Below are 23,661 nucleotides of genomic sequence, written 5' to 3' on the forward strand. Positions count from 1 at the left end.
ATATTGCTGCCATCGGAAAGCCTGCTGTTAATTACTCCTTTGCAGGTGATGTCTTTTCTCTTTGGTTGCTTTTAGATTTTTCTCTTTTGCAATTCTACTACCTGTCTAGATGTAGACTTGTTTTCATTCACCCTCCTAGATATTTTTTTCAATTTCACGTCCTTAATAAATTGTGGAAAAATCTTCAAATGTCTTCCCTCCCTTCTGTAAGCTGGATCTTCTATACTCCCTATTAGCCCTCTTCTATTTCCCATTTCTTCCTCTGTTACAATGCAGGTATTTTCCTTATTTATCCTCTAGTTCACAAATTCCCTCCAGATATGCCCAATCTGTGGCTTAATCTGTCCACTGTGTTCTTAATTTCACTAATTATACTTTTTAGTTCCAAAAGACTTAGCTTGTCGTATCTATTTTGCCTTTTTCATGGTGTTTTTTCTAATGGTTTTTATGCTTTCTTCCCTTGCTCCAATTATCGTAACCATTTTTATTCCAGTTATTCTGTTTCAAGTTTGTGGAGGTGCTAATCCTCCAAGATTATGTCTGCTGACTTGTGCTCACAGTGCACAGTGTTTGATTTTTCATCATGAGTCCATTTGTTTTTTCTGTACTGGAGGAATGATGCGGCTTGGGCTATGGGTTCCCCAACCAGGTTGCCAGAAGGTCTATGTGCTTTTATCAGTAATTTTCAAACTGAGATTCTTGGGCATCTAAAGATTTATATACTTTACATTTTGAGCTTTTAAAAGATTTCATTTGAACACTGAAGGGATCAGTGGCTAATAATTCTTGCTGCTTTAAAATTCTATGTTCTATGTCTCCATGACAACTGAGAACACTCAACCACTAGTCCTAAAGCATTCTCAGTAATATTGGTTACTACAGAACTTAGTGGCACATACAGAACATCATTCAGTTCTCTCAACCCTATGAGACGAGTACTATAAAGGTTATGTAATTTAAGGCTGCACAGTTGGCGGGGGACAGGGTAAAATTCAAATCTAGATCTATCTGACCCTAGAGCCCAATCACTTAATCACTATTAATTTATTCACGCAACAAAAATTTACTGAGGAACTATTATGTGCCGGGATGTGCTAAGTGGGTTAAGTATGGGGTTAACAAAACAGATATTTTTCCTATTTCAAATGATCTGTGAGGGGCCAGTTTTTTCTTCCTCTTAACTTCCAATTTGTTGCAGACCAATATTTTTGTTAAATTAAAAACATTGTAGCAATGTCAAATTGCTATAAAAATTTCCTCTCAATTTTGTTCTCATCTCTCCACGTACCAAATGACGTGCAGACCAACCCCCTGCGGGAGCTTCTCTGTGATGCCGCTCCACTGGCAGACCACGTGGGGCTCTGGGGAGGACAGCTGTGGGTGGATGAGGAAGAAAAAAGATACTTTAAAAAAAATTATTTTTTTTCTGAAAGAGACTTCTGACAATGGTGGCTTCTCTGTGGGGAGCAAGAACCTTCTAAAAGGGTGTAATTGAAACCAGTACTATATGTTAACTAAAATTTAAATAAAAAATTGAAAAAAAAAGGGTATAATTAAGTATTTTAGGTCACAGTCTACCTAAGGAGTATGCATGAAAAGGAGGTGGCAGGGTGGGAGGTGTAGACTGAGTAGATAATGAAAAGGCCACATTATGGTCTAACTTTATAAAAATCTGACCATTTTCCTGGTGAAGACTGGCTACTATTACTTGCTTCCTCTGTCACTCTAGTTCTCTAACAGGGCAGGACAGTAAGTAAAAGGCCAGTCAGGAAAACTAATTACAGAAGCTTATGGAAATTTATGTACATGTTTTCTTTCCTCACCACCCAGCAGACAACTGGATCATAGCAGACACTGGGACGCTTAGGAACTAGCAAGCAAACACTTTAATATTATCCTAACTGAAGCAGTAAGATGAAGTCGCTGAAAAATCTTTCAAGCAAAATGACTCATGGCTTATCTGCACCATGATTTTCCTATCACGGAAAGCAGAGAATTGATCACATACACAAAAACACTTATACTGAAATCTAAAATAGAGACATCATTATACTTTAAGACGAATAAATACCACTAACTTTAGGATTTTAAAACCTATAAAGATTTTTTTTTTTTTTTTAGGAGTGCCTGGCTGGCTCAGTCGGTAGAGCATGCAACTCTTGATCTCGGGGTTATGAGTTCAAGCCCCACAATGGGTCAAGAGCTTACTTAAAAAAATGATAGAAAACAAAAAATACATTCCTCTTTAGAAGAAGACAGATTTCCCAGGAATAAGCTTTGAGGTTTGCCAAAACTTGTACTGGAGCAATTAAATGTCTGAAAGCATCTTATAGCTACTTCCATTTTAAAGCATCTAAGTTATGGTCACAACATTCAAAATTTCAAACTTTAAACTGCACTCTATCACTGTTAAACTCAGAACTACATTGTTTTCCTGCAATTGTGGTTTATTGTAATCTTAATCCATTTTCTCAAAGACCATTCAACACATTTATACTATTCCAGTAATTACCATGCTACCCAGAAAAACAAATGAACACTTTATTAAGAATTAAATGAAGGTATGGAATGTGATACAGTACAAGTAAGACACCCAAGATGGATATAATAGTACTACTCACACAAAAAGTTAAATCTCACTTCAAAAAAAAAACAAAATCACAAGACAAAAGAAAAAGCAATTCCATCATTATAAAGTAAGATATTTCATGCAAAAACTCCAAAAAAATCCTCCCAACCACCCCCCAACCACCCCCCCAATTGCCAACAAACAAAAGCTATCTGAAAATATTGCCATGCTAACATATTAACCACAATGTAATCATTCATAGGAAAACAACACAGTAATTAAGCAATGGATTAGATGACAACACAGGCTGCAGTATCATAAACTCAGAGACCTCGGACGACTACGTGATAAGCAGTTCCAGATTCACTTATGGGGGAGTGGTATGGGCTCAATGTTGAGAGATAAGGTGTGTAAATATAAACCCCATTAACTCATCCCATTATCTTCTAATTATAAAATCTGGAAGCTTCCAGTATCTGAAAAATTATATAAAATTTGGCATACTCCATTTGTGTTCTAAGAAATTACTTTAGGATCATAACTGCAATTATTAGAGAGCTGTATAAAAGCACTTCAAGGTCAGAAATTGACCTCTTAAATAATGATCACAATTTACATCATAGAAACAACTCCAGATATTCATTTACTCTGATTAACTCTTACTTAGGGCGAGAAACATGACTTGCTAGCACTTTGTGTACAACTTACTGCAAAGAGCCAGATAATTTATAGATGGAATAAAATATAAACCGAAAGTGAACTGGTACAGAGAGTGAAGGGGAACATTCTCACTTAAAAGAGACTTAAGTCAGTAAAAACCTGCCTTGCCTCCTGAGGCAGCTAGAGTCAACAGACTGCCAAGCTGTAACTCATGTCTCTGTGCCAAGAAGCTTTAGCCTGTTTCATGGAAAAGACAGTTTTCTACTAGAAAACAGGAATGGCATTTTATGGGACAGCATTCCCCTCCACAGCTGCCCAACAAGCCTGTCACCATGTAGTGCACACACAAAGCATATTTCCAAGCATCTGTGGATGTCATGATGAGGCTGCCCAGGACCAGGAGGCACCATGTCACAGCACCTGCCCATTCAGGTGACCTGGAGAGAACTGGGACACCTACATTTATTTCATGGTTCTGGGTTCAGCTTACCTATGGTGTACAGACTTGCTGTAACCATGAGGCCAAGGAAGAAGAAGAAGAAAATACTTAGGACAAAAAAATGACCCACTCCCATCTGCTTTTTTTTTTGCCCCTTTAGATTAAGGGTAATTAGAACAGATTAGAAAATTATTCAGGATTACCCTTCCAGGATTACCCTGAAACGTAACTTCCTATTCACACTCCACGAAAAGAATACCGTAATTGCTCAGTGGCAGGATTTAGCTTCTAAAACACAGAAGCACTTGCTCTAATTTTCACAAAATGAAATGAGAAAATTTTCCAATGTGAAACCCAGAGTTTGAAGCCAGTAAAGAAGTGTCTTTAATAATCAGGACGTTCATAGAGCTCTTTGGAATGTGTCTTATACATACAAAGTTATCACAAATTAAATCCCCAGAGCATTCATGAAATAAGTTCTTCAATGGGAAAGATTTCTAATGAGAGATAAATGCTTCCATCAGGAAATTAAGTCTGATAAACCAATCTTTCCCAATTGACCAAGTCTTCGCTAGTAGCTCAACATGGCCTGTGGAGTCAAATGTAAAGTTCACTCAATCACGATGATGCAAGATGAAGTACAGATGTGCAGTGCGTATGAAAAAAATGTGTAGACCGCTGCAGTTCTAAAACAGATTTATATTACAAAGCAATGTAAATAAATATTGGGCTAGTACAAAAGCTCTTATTTACAGTTTTACAAATGAAATCGTATTCAGTGTAAATGCTGTGTTTTAAAGAACACAGTACTGTATTAGTAAAATGAGTTCTGTTGAGGGGATTACAGTTTCTGTTAGAATCAATGCATAACATAGAAAAGATTCAAGTTAACTTGGTTTATAATTTAGTACAGACAAACCCAGTTTAACCTGGAATGGCATCTGTTAAAGTGCTGAAAAACAGGAAATATTTAGAAAACACTGTACATTATTAAAGCTTTATCAAGTCAGAATGTTAAACTTCTTTCACATTTTTATCCTTTTGCCTCAGGCTTGTGGACAAGATGGTATTTCTCAGCAAAGGAGTAAAACTTAAGAGGCCACCAGCTGCTTAGGTGATTTTAGGTTCAGTGGATTTCGCTTCCTAAAACAACTACTTATCCATCAACCATACCTTCAGGCCTCATGATCTGGTAAGTAATTAAATACTCAGGATAAGCCTGGAAGAGAAAGATTAAATATTGGTAAACACATTTTTTGTTTAGGTGATTTTACCATAAGGATTCCTAATCTTTAGAGAAGAGGTTCTAAATTAGAGTGTGAATCAGAATCATCCAAGGGTATTTTCTTAAAACATCCTTACCTTGATTCCAATCCCCCTTAGGTGCCAAATCAGTAGGTCTAGGATGAACACTAACCATGTGTTTCTTTTTAATAACTGAGGCCATCCTGCTACATATCCTCAGTTCAGAACACTGCTCTAGAGATGCTTCTGACTGGATCTGTGTCACTAAGAGCAAGAGGGACGGTACACTTCTTTGCCACACACGCGTTAACTACTAAATACAGGATTCTGATTAATTATATTTTACAGAAGCTAAAAAACAGAAAAAGGATCCACTATAATTGAAAAATCTGAATCAAGTCTGTAAGATAATATTCTATCAATGTTATTTTCCCAATGTTAATAATTTAAAAAGAGAATGTCCTTGTTTTTGGGACATACACCCTGAAACATTTAAGGTTACACAGCAAGCCTACAACTTCCTCTCCAGCAGTTGGGGGAAAAAAATCTGTATTCACACACACAAGGGAGAACAATAAAATGTTAACATTGGGAAAACCTGGGTGAAGTATATATGGGAATTCTCTATTATTTTTGTTATTTTTCCATAAACTTAAAATTATTTCCAAATAAAAGTTAAAAAAAACCACAACCCAGTTCTTAAGGCAATGTGCCTTGTCAATTTAAGAGATCAGTAAGAAGAGGTTAACGTAGGACTCTAAATAATTTCTGAAGATGAACAATAAAACTGAATTACCTGTTCTCCTCTGTAAATAACATACTCAGCTAAAGCTAGACCATTTACGCTGGGTCGACCAGTGACTGAGTGATGTCCTGGAGGAGAATGTGCCATTTTCATTGCACTGAACTGCAGGAAAGACTTTCCCAAGGTTACCCGGCAAAAGAGCAGCTGCCTGGAACATGAAAACAAAGAGATCTCCCTGACGACAAGGCAGTCCAGGGAAGGTTTATTTCTGTACACTGCATAAGCTTTTTAATGTATTTATACATAAACAGAGTTGTTTGTCATTTCATACCTGAAAGAACTTTCTAAGAATGTCTTCTACTACTCTCATTAATGAATTTGCCACTTTAATTCTTATTTTAACTATATAAACTAAAAATGTAACAACCTTATAGAGACGGAGGCTCTGCTATCTTGTTTGTACCCAGAGCGAAAGCACAAACCATAGCCCAAGTGGGAAGGAGGGGATTTAAGGGGCTCCCATGAAGTAGCCTGCAAAGCTGGACATTTATCCGACTAGGTCTAATTGATCCCACCTTCAAAATAGATTTGAAGTTCATTCTCTTAATTTTATTGCTACTGTTAAGTTCAAATCACCAAAATTTTTACGTGGACTGGGAACAATGGCCTCTGAACTTCTCTTCCTATTTCTCCTCTAATTCCCAGCTAAACTATTTTCCATCCAAGCAACCAGTTATTTAGAAAAAACAACCCAACACATAAAACATTAATCATATCACATCACTTTTCTGCTTAAAACTTTGTAGAGGCTACTCAGTGTACTTGGAAGAAAATCCAAATTCCTTACAATGACTCCAAATTCTCAAATCTTACTTTGTGTTCACCGTGCACCAGGAACATTAATTTTCTTTCTTCACACAGGCCAACTTTCTTAATCCTGTGGCCATCATACACACTGTTTCCTTTACCATAGAAAGTGGTATCTATTCTGCCACTCTTCAACTGGCTAACACTCATTTTTTTAGATTTCAGTTGAAATGTTAGTTCTTCAAATAGTCTTCCCTTACCAGAAGTTTAAGGAGATTACTCTCCCAATCCCCTCAGGCATTTGACTGACCTTCCTTATTTCCAATGAACCTTTTTTTTTTTTTTTTTTTAAATTACTTCATGGTTTCTGTTTTTCAGAGGAGAAAAGATTTTGGTGAACCAGTTGATTCTGTTCTCCAAAGAGAGGCTATCCATACTTTTTATTCTTAAATATGCCTGTTGGAAACCCTAGCATTTCTAGTAGATTTCTATTACACTCACAATCAGCCCTGTGATAATCCAAATACAAAAGTCTTAAGTTAATAAGCTTATCTGCAGACAACCAACCATTCTGTTCCAAAGACAGTTTACGAGAAGTACTAAAACACTGCTTATTAAAATCAAAACCATTTTAAGTAGGAGTTAAACAGGCTAAGTGCTCAGAACTTTTACCTCCAGATAATACAACAGCAGAGTTCAAGTTATAGAATCTCAAGAAATTATAAGCCTTTTAACCTGTTCAAGTAATTCATGATCTAAAACAGAAGTGGATGGGAGTTCATGCCCAGAAGGACTGACTTCAGGCACCTACACAAGTCTAAATTTAAGGGGAAAACAAGAGTAATATAAAAACAGACCTTGTTTTTCTCTAGGACTACAGCTCTTTACCCTGGCAACCTTTCAAAATCAGCTGGGAAGACTTAAAAAAATCCTAATGCCCAGATCAATTATAAGAGAATCTCTGAGAGTGGGACATCAGCATCAGTTTTTAAAGATCCCCAGGTGATTCCAATGTGTCACCAAGGCTGAGACCTACTGCTCTAAGGTCTTCTTCTGAATCAGTGATCAGAAACATCAGCATCACCTGGGAACGTGGTAGAAATTCAAGTTCTGTAATATTTAAGGGACACAATAAAATCTCTCATGTCCAAAGATATTTTCTACTCCATATTCTTTAAAACACTAGGTGTTCTAATGATTAAATGAGTTAAATCGGTCAAATGCTCAGAACTGTGCTTGTCCTATACAGATAATTTAATAAATACTAGCTATTATTACAACTAGTGAGAGGGCCAAAAGCAACCTGAAACATGCCTAGCTTGGATTCCTAAAGTTGTCCAAGATGATGCCCTTCTCCCCAAATTTCTCAAATATGAAACCAGTTCTTACCAAATTCTTACCAAAATAAATGAGAATTCAAGAAATAAGACAGAGGATCATAGGGGAAGAGAGGAAAAAAAGAAACAAGACGAAACCAGAGAGGGAGACAAACCAATAACAGACTCTTAATCATAGGAAACAAACAGGTTGCTGGAGGGGAGGGGATGGACACTGGGGAGGGTATGTGTTGTAATGAGCACTGGGTATTACATAAGACTGATGAATCACAGACCTGCACCCCTGAAACCAATAATACATTATGTTAATTAATTGAATTTAAATTTTAAAAAATGAGAATAAGTAATCTCTTACCTGTGGCAAACATAACAAGATCTATCTTTGTGAACTGGACACCCAGTACCTCCTCCAATTCCATAGACATACTGATTGCTTTTGGAAGAGTTTTCAGCAAAATAAATCCCAGCTCCAAACATGCCACCTATGTAGGCATGCCTTTCATCGAAGCCTTTATGGATAATTGCATTCACAAAGGGAGATCCTAAGATACAGGTAGATGGATAACACTTTAAAATTATCTTAGAAGAAAAATAAAATGAAATCCTCTTTGAAGTTAAATTCTTATACATACATGACCACCACAATAAAGGATATAAAAAATAAGGATAACAAGTTAACTGTCAGCTAGTTTATGCCTTTAGAATAAATAATTACTTTAAAAGAATTGCTAATATCAATTAATGTTTCTAACAAGGTCGTGGATGAGATGTCAAAAAAAAAAAAAAAAGACACACACAGATTCAACTAGAAAAAAGAGAAGATAACTTGAAATACCAAAGCTAAAGTTATCAAATTCGACCCCAAATCCATACAAATCCAGAACCAAGAGTCTCATAATTCACCTCATACAGCAAGGCTGAATGCAGTTAAGTCTTACACTGACATCCACATCTGCGTACATTTTCTAGGAATCAAATTGGCTAAAACTTTTTTTTTTTTTTAAAAGATTTTATTTATTTGACAGAGAGTGTGTGAGCACAAGCAGGGGGAGCTCCAGAGGGAGAGGGAGAAGCAGGGAGCCCGATGGGGAACTCAATCCCAGGACCCTGGGATCATGACCTGAGACAAACGCAGATGCTTATCCGACTGAGCCACCCAGGCGCCCCTTTATTTTACTTTTTTAAAAAGTTTATTTATTTGGGGCGCCTGGGTGGCGCAGTCCTTAAGCGTCTGCCTTCAGCTCAGGGCGTGATCCCGGCATTATGGGATTGAGCCCCACATCAGGCTCCTCTGCTATGAGCCTGCTTCTTCCTCTCCCACTCCCCCTGCTTGTGTTCCCTCTCTCGCTGGCTGTCTCTCTCTGTCAAAATAAATAAATAAAATCTTTAAAAAAAAAAGTTTATTTGTCAGAGAGAGAGAGAGAGAGCACAAGCATGGGGAGTGGCAGGCAGAGGGAAAAGCAGGCAGAGGGAAAATCAGGCTCCCTGCTGAGCAAGGAGCTCGATTTGGGACTCGATCCAATGACCCTGGGATCATGACCTGAGCCAAAGGCAGACACTTAACCCACGGAGCCACCCAAGCATCCCCAAAGTGGTCTTTTCATGTTCATTCGCTTCTTCTCCTTTTTAAAAAAAGATTTATTTGAGAGGGAGAGCAAGCGAGCAAGCACGAGCACACATGTGTGGGAGGGGCAGGGGGAGAGGGAGTGTTAAGCAGACTCTGCATGGAGCCCTACATGGGGCTCGATCTCACGACCCTGAAATCACGTGAGCCAAAACCCAGAGTTGGATGCTTAACGGACCGTGCCACCTGGGTGCCCCTGTTCACTCTTCTTTATACCTCTTCTCTCCCATCCTTTCGCTTCTCTTGCCTTTCATTCCATTACGCCAGATTCTATCTGCAAATGTGGTGTGTTCCTTCATTCTCTGCATACTGACTACTTTCTCCCCCGTCCTTGCATGTGTGCCAAGGAGAGCTTAGCCAAAGGGAAGGAGGTAGTCATGGGAACCAGGCCCGAGAGAAGGGTGAGTGGTGGGCATTGGGAAAAGCCAATATTAACAGTTAACTGATTCATCAAGATTAGCGTCCCTGTTCATAAAGGAATGGAAAAATACGCTGAATTCCACTTTACAGATATACTGAAGAACAGAATCACTTATTTGAATTAATTTGCAAAAACCATAACCATTTATATTATAAAACAGAGAAGTCATTCATTCTAATTATCAAGTCAGTACATTAATAAATATTTATTATACTCTGTGCCAAGGGATTTATCATGATTTTCAGAATGAGAAATACTATTTAGATATGCACCAATTCAGTCTGCTATAGCCATTCTTCCAGAGGATTGTGAAATTTAAATGCTGTGCTTTATGGAACTTTATAGGTCTCTAAAAAATTTTCTGCAATCAAGGCCAAATGAAAAAAACAGGTGGGAGGTACTATGTGATTGAAGACTTGATAAACACTGTATTACTATCTATATTCATCTTTGCTATAAATTTAAAAGACCAGGGGTGCCTGGGTAGCTCAGTAAGTTGGATGTCCGACCCTTGATCTCAGCTCCAAGACCAATCAACATCTGTTAGTTTGCAACATAAAAAAACCCAGGAAACTTCAAGAATAAATACTGGTGCTCTCAATACTACAGAAGTTCTCAGAAAATTCCCTAAGTTCAATGACAATGGTTTAAAAAAAAAAGATTTTATTTATTTTTTAAAGTAATCTCCACTTCTAAAATGGGGCTTGAACTCAGGAAACCAAGATTAAGGGTCGCATGCTCTATCGACTGAGCTAGCAAGGCACCCCTGACTGACAATGGCTCTTTTAACACAATTAAGTTAAATGTAGTTTTGACACTTAGACTCAAAGGCAGAATAGGATGTGTACAGTCTTCTGAGGTGATTTTCAGACCTTATTTTATTTTTATTTTTTTTTAAGATTTTATTTATTTATTTGACAGAGAGACAGCCAGCAAGAGAGGGAACACAAGCAGGGGGAGTGGGAGAGGAAGAAGCAGGCTCCCAGCGGAGGAGCCTGATGTGGGGCTCGATCCCAGAACGCCGGGATCACGCCCTGAGCCTAAGGCAGACGCCCAACGACTAAGCCCCCCAGGCGCCCCCATTTTTATTTTTTGAGAGAGAGCGAGCAAGCTTGTGTGAGGCGGGAGAGGGGGTGGAGGGAGAGGGAAAGAGAATCTTTTTTTTTTTTTAAAGATTTTATTTATTTGACAGAGAGACAGCCAGCGAGAGAGGGAGCACAAGCAGGGGGAGTGGGAGAGGAAGAAGCAGGCTCCCAGCGGAAGAGCCTGATGTGGGGCTCGATCCCAGAACGCCGGGATCACGCCCCGAGCCGAAGGCAGACGCTTAAGGACTGCGCCACCCAGGCGCCCCAAGGGAAAGAGAGAATCTTAAGCAGACTCCACATTCACTGCAGAGCCGAACTTGGGGCTCGATCTCCTGAGATCATGACCTGAGCCAAAATCAAGAGTCAGGCGCTTAACTGACTAAGCCACCCAGATGCCCCTCAGACCTTAATTTTAATTCAATCAACTAGTTAAAAGTAAAACACACCATTTCTCAGTGATCATAATATGCAATATCTGTATAAAGAGAAGGAAAATATGAATAGTCAACATTTCTATTTCTGTATTTTGTCCTTATGGCAATCCTATATAGAAACAATCCATTATAAAATATACAAATTCAAAAGAGGTTGGAAATACAAATATAAATGTAATAGTTACAGAAATAATGTTTATTTTTAAAAAGTGGCATGAGAAAGACTCATTATTTCACACGTGAGAAAAAAAATGTAGCAGGGGACGGCGGTAGGGTAGTGGAAGAAGAATCTTTTTTTTTTTTTTTTTAAAGTGAGGTTTGAACTCACAACCAGCAATGCTCTCCCAATTGAGCCAGCCAGGCACCTCAGGGAAGAGGAAACTTACCATGAAATAGCATTCTTTCATTTGCATGGTTGTGGTTTTCTTCAGAAACTTCTTTTCTCCTATGAGTATATCTTTCCCATAGTTTCTTATTACAAACTTTCTGAATCTATAAAAAAAGAAATCAGAAAAATAAAAATCTTTAGGTCATAATTACTTACCTACTTGTTCATCTTAACCAAAATGGGCCACATAGCCAGTAGAGAGGCAAAAGTTTTTTCTGAAATGTAAACTATGTTTTATTTTAGTCAACTAAAAATACTTGGTCTCAAACAAAGGGACGGAAATATAGCTAACATTTTGGAAATCAAAAACTTCAAAGTAAAAAAAGCTACATATAGCCTTACGTGAAGGTCAAGAATACTGTTCATTGACTAAAATACTTCTAATTTAGTATTATTACTAAAACATCTCCCCATCAGGTATGTTGAGTTCTGTATATAAGTATTAAAAAGAGAGTCTCTTTCACCTCTCCCTGCTTTATCTGGCTCAAAGTATCATCTTTTTAATTAATTAAATTTTTTAATTAAAAATATTTTAATTTTTTTAATTAAAAATATTGGAAATAGCCACACCAAATACCATTTTTAAAACCCTGTTTTTTATTAAAAATATTGGAAATAGCCACACCAAATACCATTTTTAAAACCCTACACAGACACAGAGACACACCCCTACTACTTCCTCTACTCTTCCCTATCCCTCCAATTTCTAAAATTTTTGTCCGGCATTTGGAGTACTTCTAGGATCAAAATTCACACTCCTAGAGCTGTTTCTTGGCTGTGTTTAAAGGTGTTACAGCCCTCTGCTGGTCCCAGAGCACATCTGGGAGGTGGTGGTTTTAGTCTTGGCTCAAAAAAACTCAAAATACTGCCACAGATGTAATCAAGGAACACAAATGACACAAAGAGATCTCATTTATGTTTAAAAAAAAAAAAAAAAAAGTAACACATATACAAGTTTTATTACTGAAAGACTCATTAAACGTTGTATTAAAATGTCTTTACAGAGGAAGAAAACAGCATATCTTTTCTCGACTTTTAGCTATTTTGAAAATCAAAAACATATTCTCTCTCCTGCCCTCACCCTTAACAAGTCTCTATACATTGTTACTGCTTGCAGATAATGCAGACCTCACTGAAATTTCCCTGTAATAGGCATAATTGTCTTATTAAAAATTATTATATATGTTCATGAATGGAAATCTCAAGATATTATTATCATACTATGATATAAACTAATAAAAAGGAGCTTCCAGAAGTAGGATTCCTCTACATGAATGTGTACTTGTTATAAGCCATCTAACAGAGCAATCTCGATAAACAGTCTTAGTATCCACTAAGTCTAAAATATGACGTCTGATGTTACACTCAGTTTACTATTTCGAAACAGTAATATCAAACAGATGAGAGATGTGATGCTGTTCAGTTTTGAGTTTAAAATTTAGGTATTATAAAGACACTTGCCACATTCTGATGATCTTATTTTAGAATTATTAAAATACATCAATGTAGTTAACAAAAATATTTATGCATCTCTTTTTTGCTTGCTGTAGTTCAAGAAAAACACAGAAAAGCTGGAAAAAGCCCTGAGAAGAGCACCTGAGAAAGTCCTGTCAAGAAAAAGATTGGACTCCCATGCAAATGACTGAAAACATTTTTTAAAGACTGTTTTTGGAAAAGATGAAGGTACAGAGGTAATACTACCAAAATTATAGAAAAGTGGTATGTATGGGGGCTCACAGAGACCTGGAGTAGCTGCGAGACAAATGAAAGGAGCGTGGTGTAAATATAAAGATGGAGGCCTTTCCTGAGCCACAAAAAAATTCAGCTTTGTTTTAACAAAGTACCTTAGTAGTAATTCATATATTTAACGTCCTAAACCTACAGGATTTATCATTATTCCAAGATAAAGCATATCCTCTAAACTTGAATATGTTCAACAGGGGCTGAATTATTCATTATGAAAACAGCACTAAAAAACCACGAAAAACCAAAAACAAAACAAAAAACCAGTACAGGGATTTTGTGAATCTTAACCTTCCAAGGATATAATGGTTCCCAAACTATCCCCTGAGGCTATGTCAAAGACAAAACTAGGCTAGAAAGATCATTATAGTCTTACAAAAGTTAATTATCATTACAGGCTTTGAAAAACTATGGTCTCAGAAAACTTTATTTTCACTAACTTCTTACCTTGAGAATATTGTATCTGTTGAAGATTCCACCTGCATGACCTCCATCTCTGTGCTCTCGGACTGTACTTTGCATCTGATGGGAAAACATGTCAAATACATGTGTATTAACTTTTTTTTTTGATGTGGGGAACATGGTTCTTGACTCCTATGATTCTATATACAAAATGAGATTTTAATATTTTTGCTGTTTAAGGAATATGAGTTCTATAAGTTCACAAGTACTATTTTCTAGAGATATTACCTAATTAGCTAGCCAACCTGAAAACTATTTACAGGTGAAAATTATATAATGCAAACTAAAGGAAGAAAAAAGAAACAGATGCACAAGTGAGTTAAACATACAAAGCTAATCACCTGACATGCTACAAAACAATCATTTATTTGTTCCCATTCATGTTGCCCTAGTAAAGCACAATTTGTACTTCATTGAGAGTTGGAGTTTCTTGAATTTTAGAACTCAGTCCTACTCAACTTTTTATCTCTGTGTTCCTCACACACGTTCTTCAAAGTGTAAGGCACTATTCAGAGATTTCAGGGGATCCAAGAGTTTTGTGAAAGAAAGCTAGAAGAAAAATTTCCTGGATAAGTAGCATCCACATATTCTGGGTTTTGTCTGAGATACTGGGCTTTGTAATTGCCATCATGAAGGGAGGGAATATTGGCAAGCCCCCCCCCCCCCAAATGACAGTAAACTCTTCTCCAACAGAATCATGGGTTAGTATTAATTGTAGTACTGAACCAAGTTACTGGAATTAAAGTTTATTGAGGGAGTGTACCTTAAATGCTAATTTTGAATGTTTTCCAGGTGGTAAAGAGTTAGGGACAATTAAAAAACCCTAGTACATTTTTAAGATCTGGAAACCTCTAGGAAGTTTAGCTACTGAACCAACATTCATTTAAGGTATATAAACATACCTCTTCCTCCACAGACTGAAACTCTTTATCATCAGGAGATAGATCTATGAGAATTGTTCCACTTCCAGAGGTGTTCAGAGTTAAGTATGGGTTAAGACCTAGCAAATGAAATTTAAAGGTAAAAAAATATATGCCAAAAAAAATCCCCCAATTAACATCAACCAGAAACAGCCGCTTGATTTATCTGATACCTACTACCAATTTTTAAAAACTTTTAATTTTGGACTAACTTAGATTTTCAGGAAGGCTGAGATCATACAGGGAGTTCCTGTGTACCTTTCAGTCAACTTCCTCATGTTACCATTAAGAACATTAATGCTGCCCCAATGTTACCATTTTATGTAGCCACAGTGCATCTGTTGCATTTACTAATAAGTAAATTACAGACTTTATGTGGATTTCACTAATTTTCCCCACTACTGTCTTTTTTCTGTTCTAGGATCCAAACCAGAACACCACACTGCATTTAGACTACTAATTTTGACCTGACAAGCTCTAAGGGTTCTCTGGGAATAGTTCAGAAAATATTTTTATTTTTTTATCTCTTATTCTTAAGGAGCCTGTCACACATTTTTTCTTCAGATTATTTCCTTCACTAACTATACAGCCCTTTCAGCAGTTAGTCTTTAATTTTTGTAAATATGAGGAAGAATTACGACAGGAACTTGTATAGCCTCAGGTAATTTTGAATCATCTCAGAATGGTAACTCCATAAAGTTTACTAACTACTGAATGCTTATTCTAACTCCTAACAGTTTTTAATTCAGCAATGAATATTGTTTTCTGAATGTCAATAGTCAAGATGACTATATATTTTATACCTTTACTCTCACAAAGTTTTTAAATGGAATCTTAAACAGAATTTTCTAATTTCTTTGGTATATTTTAACACAACCTCTCCTTCATTCCCTACAACAAGATGTCTGAAGCTCTGCTGTTTTCCCAAGTAGGGATCAAATCCATTTCTATTGGGTCAGCGCATGGCAGTTAGCCCCTGGAGAGTTAGAGCACTATGCTAGTTCTGAGTTCTGGTCTGAGTAACAAGACTACCAGCAACATGCTAAACTCTGATGAAGACTTATAGATATGGCTGAATTACAATAGCTCCAGGAAGTATGGAGACTTACAAAGGGGAATAGTTCAGAGAATAAAGACTTAACAGAATAAAGACTACGACACATGCTTGACTAAAGCATCTATGTACCATCCCAAGATGTTTTATCAGTGCTCAAAGATAAGGACAAGTAATCTATTGATTGATGCACTGAATGTTAGCTAGGGTTAAGCCAGCAAAATGAGAGACTCTCAGGAGACTACCACTGGTTCCACTTTGCAAATTAGGTATAACATAGGTAATAGAATCCTGGCTTCAAACGAAGAAAAGAAAGGTGGTAACTTTATGCAGGCAAGTGACCCTGATGTGCTGGAGCAGACACAGTCATTCTGTCACGACAACTCTCCTTCATGTAGGAATGAATGTCCCTTTGCACTTGCAGCTGGATGTATCAGAATGACTACAGAGCAGAAGTGGCACGGAGTTACCTACCTCTGATGTTTTTGATATTGTATACTAACATTCCAGGGAGCCAAGGGTGTTCCCTCCTTTTTCGCTTATACAATTTTGTCATCTATAAGACATATTCCAGGCTACCTCACATTTTAAACATTTTAGCCCTAGACTCTACCAGGCAGGTAAAGTGCATCTACCTTTAATTGATCCTATTCCAGAATTCCAGTTTGAGTATTCCTTAGCTTCAGTCACCTAATTTTTAGAGGTATTTTTTCTTTTTCAAGAGATGGACCCTATCCTGCCTATCACACATCCTTCCCTGAAAATGTCTTCATTTTCGCTAGTGTAGGTTTTTCTTCAACTCCAGTTGTATAGCCAGGACCTCAATGACAGGAAGTGTCTGACCCCAGGCAGGGTAAATCACACCCTCAGTTTAACAATGTGGTCTTGATACTTAGAACAATTCACCTTTTCATACCCAGGACTTGGTACACAGGAAATGTTAACATCTGTTGAACAAATGCAATCTGCATTTTTTTCAAGTACCAACATTCAGAAGAAATAAAGATATTATTCATTGCTGTTTTGCCAAATTTCCTCAGTTACAACACTGTTTCCCACTACTTCAAGTGTTTAGAATTCAGCCATTTACAACAAAAGAGAGATTTACAACATTATTTTATGGGTAGGCCTGCATGCCTAGGCATTGCCTATTATATTACCATAAGATAGGAGATATTCAAGTTTCTGATCTTTTAGAATTATAAAATTTTAGAGCTAGAGTAACTTCAGAGCGAAAGCAATTCCCAAACTTCTGAATGGTCCAGAAATTTTACTTAGGTTCATACAGTTACCAGCAGAAGCTCAGGAACTAAACAGTAGCAGCACTATGACTTGATACCAGGTTTCCCGAATCCTAATTATTGTTCTTCCTATTAAATGGACTCGCTCTCACAGACTTATAAATTATCATTTAGTAAGTTGAGGGTTGTCTTTATGCCAACTGTTAAACTGATGATAGCATTAATTTAAAATGAAATACCTTGTTGTCCAGAGATAAGTCTCTCAACTCCTTTAATTAGTTTGTGTCTATGTCCATAAGCATTGATTCCAATCTCCTTCAGCTCCTTGTGCCCCATCTCAACTAATACATCCAAAGTGATCTTACAAAAGAGGATGAAACTATTTAGAAGACTTACATTTGGTAGACATTCACATACTGATGCTCTTATAATGTATTAGGTTCATACATTTACTTCAGATTTTTGTGAACAGCTTAGAAATGAAAGCAAACTAGTTGTTAAACTGAACCTGAGAAGTTGCAGCTAATTAAATTTCAGGTACGAACTACCAAAAATGTCATCGTTTTCATTTAGTTTAAGAACCTGAGCCGACTTAAACTGCAAAACAAGAGTGCACTTTCAAATTAACCACATTCACATCTTCTATTTTGTCTTATCCACCATCACTCTACAACCAACCCATTTATACAATGTCTTCACTGCTTCCTCCAGACTCCGCTAACTGCCTTGGGGTTCTAACTACTCTTTTTCCCTCAAATATATTATTCCCACTTTATGAAACTGAAGACATTCAGAAATCCTGTTTTATTTATACATCTTCCATGAAGCTTTCCCTGAATAGTCCAGCTTGCGGTAACCTTTTTTTCCTTTGAATTTCTTTTTTTTTTAAAAGATTTTATTTATTTATTTGATAGAGAGAGAGACAGCCAGCGAGAGAGGGAACACAAGCAGGGGGAGTGGGAGAGGAAGAAGCAGGCTCATAGCGGAGGAGCCTGATGTGGGGCTCGATCCCATAACGCTGGGATCACGCCCTGAGCCGAAGGCAGACGCTTAACCGCTGTGCCACCCAGGCGCCCCTTCCTTTGAATTTCTAAAATCTATGCCCAAAACTTTTTTCTTTATATACTGTTAGAGCTCCATTAAGTAGATCAAAAATTCCTTAGGGGTACAAGTCTATACTGACCATATTTTCTGAACCAAAAAAATCAGTAAATATATTCTGACAGTGTAATTTAAACTAGGACTGTTCTAGAAAAGCCCAGATATATACTTAGCATACCTATATACCTTCCCATAGCAGCTAGTTAAGTGTCAGACTTAGAACAGGTAGTGACTGACACAACTAAAGTGAACAAACAGAGCTCAAAGATAACCTACTTTAAGGGCTAAATAAGCTAAGCTTTCCATTAGAGAAAGCTATTTTACTATTACTACATGAGAGTCCATTGTTGCATGTATTTTTAAATTTCTTCTTTGATGTCCTGTTGATCCCATTCATTGTTTAACAGCAAACTGTATAACCTCCATGTATTTATGGTCTTTCCAAACTTTTTCCTGTGGTTGACTTAAAGTTTCATAGCATTGTGGTCAGAAAATATGCATGGTATGATCTCAATCTTTTCTCTTTGTTGAGGCCTGATTTGTGACTTAATATGTGATCTATTCTGGAGAATGTCTCATGTGCACTTGAAAGGAATGTGTACTCTCATTTGTTTCCATGGTTTTTTTTTTTGTTTTTTTTTTAAATTTCATGAGAGTCCATCTTTATGTGCTAATAAACTAAACAGAAATTCCAAGATCAAGCCAAATTAGAAGAGTGACTGATTCCCAGTCTCTTAAAAAATCATTCTCTCCCTACAAACAGGTTGAATGGTTCAAGGCATTTCAAGTATGTCCTAATTTTTCCTTCAGGTCCCACAGAAAACCAAATCAAGCAAAACAATTCATCTACTCACCTGTTCTCTCTCAAATATATCCATCAGGTGCTCAAGTCCAAGATTCCTTACAAACTGAGTTATGCTAAAATCTACTGCTGGAACTGGAAAATAAAAAATCCAGAACAAACGAATAGAATAATGTATATCAACATTATAACAACAAAGTTTTGTGGTATTACTGTACATATGAAGAATGTAAAGATGAAGCAAAATACTAATTGGCATTTGGGATATAATACTGAATATCTGAACATAGCATCAAAAATTACAAAAAGAGAAAGTTACAAAATTTCAACATCACTAGAAGAAACAGCCAATGGGGCACTCTCAGGTTAAAAAAATTTCTTTTCATTATAAAAATTTTTATTTTTAACTATCTTTAAAGTAAGTTTCCATACTGAAACTAATTTGTCAATTTTATTTTCACTCAAAAAAAATTCCTTATTTTTGAGAATGTAAGTGACTTCACAAAAAAGTTTCTGCAAACAAGTTTCATTCACAATGTTGCATAAGGTGCGATGAATTTTGACAGGTAAAAGGTAAAGAGAACAGTTTTACAGACTGTGTGTCTTTTTCTTTCTCTTAAAAAAAATGATCTTCACAATTGGGTATTTTGACATGGAGTAAAGGTATTTCATAACTCTGTAATAATACACTGGAAGGGGTAAATAAAGGCATACCTACTCAACCACAAGACTTGTAACCTTTCAAAAAGCGTATTTACATCTAAAGAGTAGGTCAGCAGTGTAGGACTCATTAAGTCTCAACTCAGGAGAACTTTTCATTACGAATTCTACTAACATAAAGAAAACAATAAAAGACTAAAACTTAAAGGCTATGCTAATTAATCTGATATTAACAGTTGTATTTAAGGTTAAATAATGACTTGTTAGCATTCTAAATGACAAATATGTGGCTACATTACAAGATAGAAAGTTATTTTTGCAAAATGTCTCACCCTCCTTTTTCTCCAAACTAGAGGCACCCTCTGTTCCACTTGAACTAACTACTGAAGACAGTTCAGAAAAACTCCCAGATAAGTTGTCAAGACTGCTGGCTGCGGAAAGACTTGATGGGCTGGATGGACTTGAAGACAGAGCGTCTCCGGTAGCTCCGGGGCTTCTCACGCCGTTGAGCACTTGAGGTTTATAACACGAAGGCAGAGCAGAAGGGGGCATTGCCGCTGTCAGGAGAGCACTAACATCATCTGCCTGGTGTGTCAGAGAGAGATTAAATCTGTGATAAGCAAGTTTAAAAATTCTCCTATATTCAACAGAATGCGTTTAAAAATATGACTCGGCAGATTTGCACTAGAATTGCATATTATATAAAAACAACCATTTAAAAAAGTAAAACAAGTGATTATCATTAAACTGTTATTAAAATAAAACAATTCAGAACACGTTTTAAGACACAGAAAATTTAAAAAACCTGTTAAATGTGGCAAAGCATAAAAAATCTAACTTTGATACTATGATTTTCTGAAAAACACTAAAATGAGTTATAATAGTATCAATTTTATTTTATTTATTTATTTTTAAAGATTTTATTTGCTAGAGAGAGAGAGAGAGTGAGAGCGCGAGCGTGCGCGCATGAGCTGGGGGGAGGGGAAGAGGGAGGGAGAAGCAGACTCCCCACTGAGCAAGGCACCCGCTGCGGGGACTCAATTCCAGGACCCTGGGATCACGACCTGAGCTGAAGGCAGCTTAACCGACTGAGCCATCTAGGCACTCCTAAAGATTTTATTTTATTTTTTAAAGATTTTATTTATTTATTTGACAGAGATAGAGACAGCCAGCGAGAGAGGGAACACAAGCAGGGGGAGTGGGAGAGGAAGAAGCAGGCTCATAGCGGAAGAGCCTGATGTGGGGCTCGACCCCACAACGCCGGGATCATGCCCTGAGCCGAAGGCAGACGCCTAACCGCTGTGCCACCCAGGCACCCCTAAAGATTTTATTTTTAAGTAATCTCTACACCCCACGTGGAGCCCGAACTCACAAGCCCAAGATGAAGAGTAGCACGCTCTTCTGAGCCAGCCAGGTGCCCCTTAACGAGACATATTTTGCCCCCATTTACAGATGACGCGACTGACACTTAGAGATGAGGCAAGGCGAAAGAAGACTGTTAAATGGTAGAGCTGGAATTCTATGGCAGTTCTGTTTGATTCGAAAGCCCACGCCTGTCCTCTAGAGCATTTTGTTTCATGTCACTTATGTCTGGTTGACTAACAAATGGGTGGAATGAATTAGAAAAGTGCACTTCCAAGGTAGTTTGGAACTAGAAAGACAATTCCCTTAAGAAATATTGCAACTATGTTTGGGTTATCAGCCTGCTGAGAAAGATCTATTTAACCCCCAATGCAGATGAACTAAATCAGCTTCTCCGTGTAACTTGTTAACAGTGGAATCTCTCTCAGTAGAAAGCAATCTATAGAAAAGACTTCCCTTCCATCTCAACAAGAATTTCTTCTCCCTTTCCCCCCATTGCCGTGGTCAATTTCCTCAGTGGTCGAGACAAGACAGGCACCTGTGTCACACTGGCCAAAGCAGAGGTAGAGGCTACAGTGGAGATGCCTACATGAGTACCCCTGGGAGAGGAAGGAAAAAAACAAAACAAAACAAACAAAAACTTCATAGAAAACTGGAAGAACAAGCTTGTTTTATGAATGCTGTTGGTGAGGTAAGCAACAGGAACTTTGGGAAGAGGCAGTGTAGGAGGGAAGGGAACCCCTACTAGAAGCAGGCTTTGTGACTGCACCTTGAGGGCAATGTCCCTGGCTGGGAAATTTCATCAAGACCCGGACGTCCTATATGACTGCACAGTATGCACTGTTAACAGCCTTCACTGAGGGCCTGTGCCTGTTTTGTTTTGCAACTAATAACAGAAGCAGCTATGCCATGTACTTCTTTTTCCTATTTCCAAAAGCACCCGGGATAAAATAACTGATTGATAATCCTATTATTTACATATTGTATTTTAATGCCAAAGAAGTCCTACATTTAAATTGGGCTAAAAAATAGATTTTGCAACATTCACCATGAAGACATTTTCTATATACCAACTGAACTTCAAAAAGTCAGAAAAGCACTAAGATTTTTCAAAGATTCCATCACTTACTGAAACTAAATCTAAAGGCGTTTGTCCTTCCTGATTTTTAAGAGTAGGGTCAGCTCCATGGGCCAACAATAAAGCACAAAGCTGTGTTCGTCCCTTTTGGGCTGCTTCATGCAAAGGTGTGAAAGCCCATTTGTCCGTGGCATTGACACATGCATTATACTTTATTAGTAAAGCTGCTACATCTACATGCTGTAAAAGAAAATACTGTTACCGTCTGAAATATTATCACATTTTAGTTCCTAAAAAGAAACTAGCTATATACCTATTTTTCCATATTTTCAAACGTACTCTGGAAAGGAAAAGAAAAACTGTGTTTCTCCCCAACATCATAATTTATCAGTAGTTGATTAAAAACTACATTAGATGTTTTAATAATTTGAGAAATTAGAAAATATTTAAGAATTCTACACAGGACGGGAACTAAATAAATGAATACAACTTAAACAATTTCTCATTTTTTCAAGGATTGTAATTGCTGAACATCAATTTATAAACCAGCAAGCTTTCTCAGTTATTCCAACTACACTACTGAAGATGGTCAATACTGATGATAACATCTAGGGCTGCTGTAAACTCAGGAACAATGCATCTGAATCTCTACAGACTCCCAGGAGGCCTAGCGGGTTTCCGGGTTTCCGGCACCAACAAATAAACAAAGCCATCAACACCTCACTGAAAGTAAGAGGGGCCAAGGAAAGTAATACAATGAAAGACAGATGTGCTCACAGCTCACTTACAGCAGATTCGGAGCCGAGACCTGGACATTATTTAATCTCTTTAGTCCTCATATTTACTCTTCTATAGAATGAGAAAGTCAAACTAAATGCCCTTTTAACTGCAATACTGATTTCCACTTAGAAAATTTCATAGATTTTTAAAGGTAATATGAAAGAACTTACCCCATAAGATGCCGCATTATGTAAAGGAATAAGTCCTCCTTTGTCCTGGGCATTCACATCAGCTCCATGTTGTAACAAATACTCTGCAACTTCTAAATTATTATAACCAGCTAATTTAGAAAAGAAGTAAAATTACTTTCACTTGTTAATATAAAAAATAATTACATCTATATATCTGTATAAAAAGCACAGACATTCTTTAAAAAACAAAGAGATTTTATAGGAATCTGATATTCCCCACTGGAGTCTATTAAAAATTTATCTCATGGAAAAAACTGCCCACTGGTCTCAAGCTGGAAGCTTTCAGGGATGACACTCATTCATTTCAGACTCTCAAAGTTATAATGATTGATTTGCTTGTATCTTTTCTTTTAAAAATCTACCAGAGTCCTTGCCTTTATGGTTGTTATATGCAACTTCCTAAACTCAGGTACGTGGTGGTCTCAAGGGCTACAAGTAAAAGGCATTCAAGCATATAAAAGCCAAGTTAGGAACACAAGTGGCCGGCAGAGGAGACAGCACACTAGCATTGGT

General features: G+C 37.2%; 1 protein-coding gene across 2 annotated transcripts in view; it reads right to left on the minus strand.

The window, feature by feature from the left end:
• Positions 1-2,517: 2,517 nt before the first annotated feature.
• The window catches only part of TNKS2 (tankyrase 2), a 64,817-nt gene continuing 43,673 nt past the window's right edge, over positions 2,518-23,661 (minus strand). The window contains exons 17-27 of one of the 2 annotated variants that reach the window (XM_045809866.2): positions 23,128-23,237; positions 22,229-22,417; positions 20,070-20,322; positions 19,130-19,212; positions 17,414-17,534; positions 14,862-14,959; positions 13,945-14,019; positions 11,753-11,858; positions 8,158-8,344; positions 5,710-5,866; positions 2,518-4,887 (exon numbers count right to left, since the gene is read on the minus strand). In XM_045809866.2, coding sequence (XP_045665822.2) covers positions 4,825-4,887; positions 5,710-5,866; positions 8,158-8,344; positions 11,753-11,858; positions 13,945-14,019; positions 14,862-14,959; positions 17,414-17,534; positions 19,130-19,212; positions 20,070-20,322; positions 22,229-22,417; positions 23,128-23,237 — 1,442 coding nt within the window. In that variant the 3' untranslated portion in view covers positions 2,518-4,824. The remainder of the gene's footprint in view (positions 4,888-5,709; positions 5,867-8,157; positions 8,345-11,752; positions 11,859-13,944; positions 14,020-14,861; positions 14,960-17,413; positions 17,535-19,129; positions 19,213-20,069; positions 20,323-22,228; positions 22,418-23,127; positions 23,238-23,661) is intronic. The other variant, XM_045809867.2, reaches the window with a different exon arrangement.

This window comes from Ursus americanus, chromosome 6 (genome assembly GCF_024610735.1).
Source record: "Ursus americanus isolate L20-20 chromosome 6, mUrsAme1.1.p, whole genome shotgun sequence".
Lineage (NCBI taxonomy): Eukaryota > Metazoa > Chordata > Mammalia > Carnivora > Ursidae > Ursus > Ursus americanus.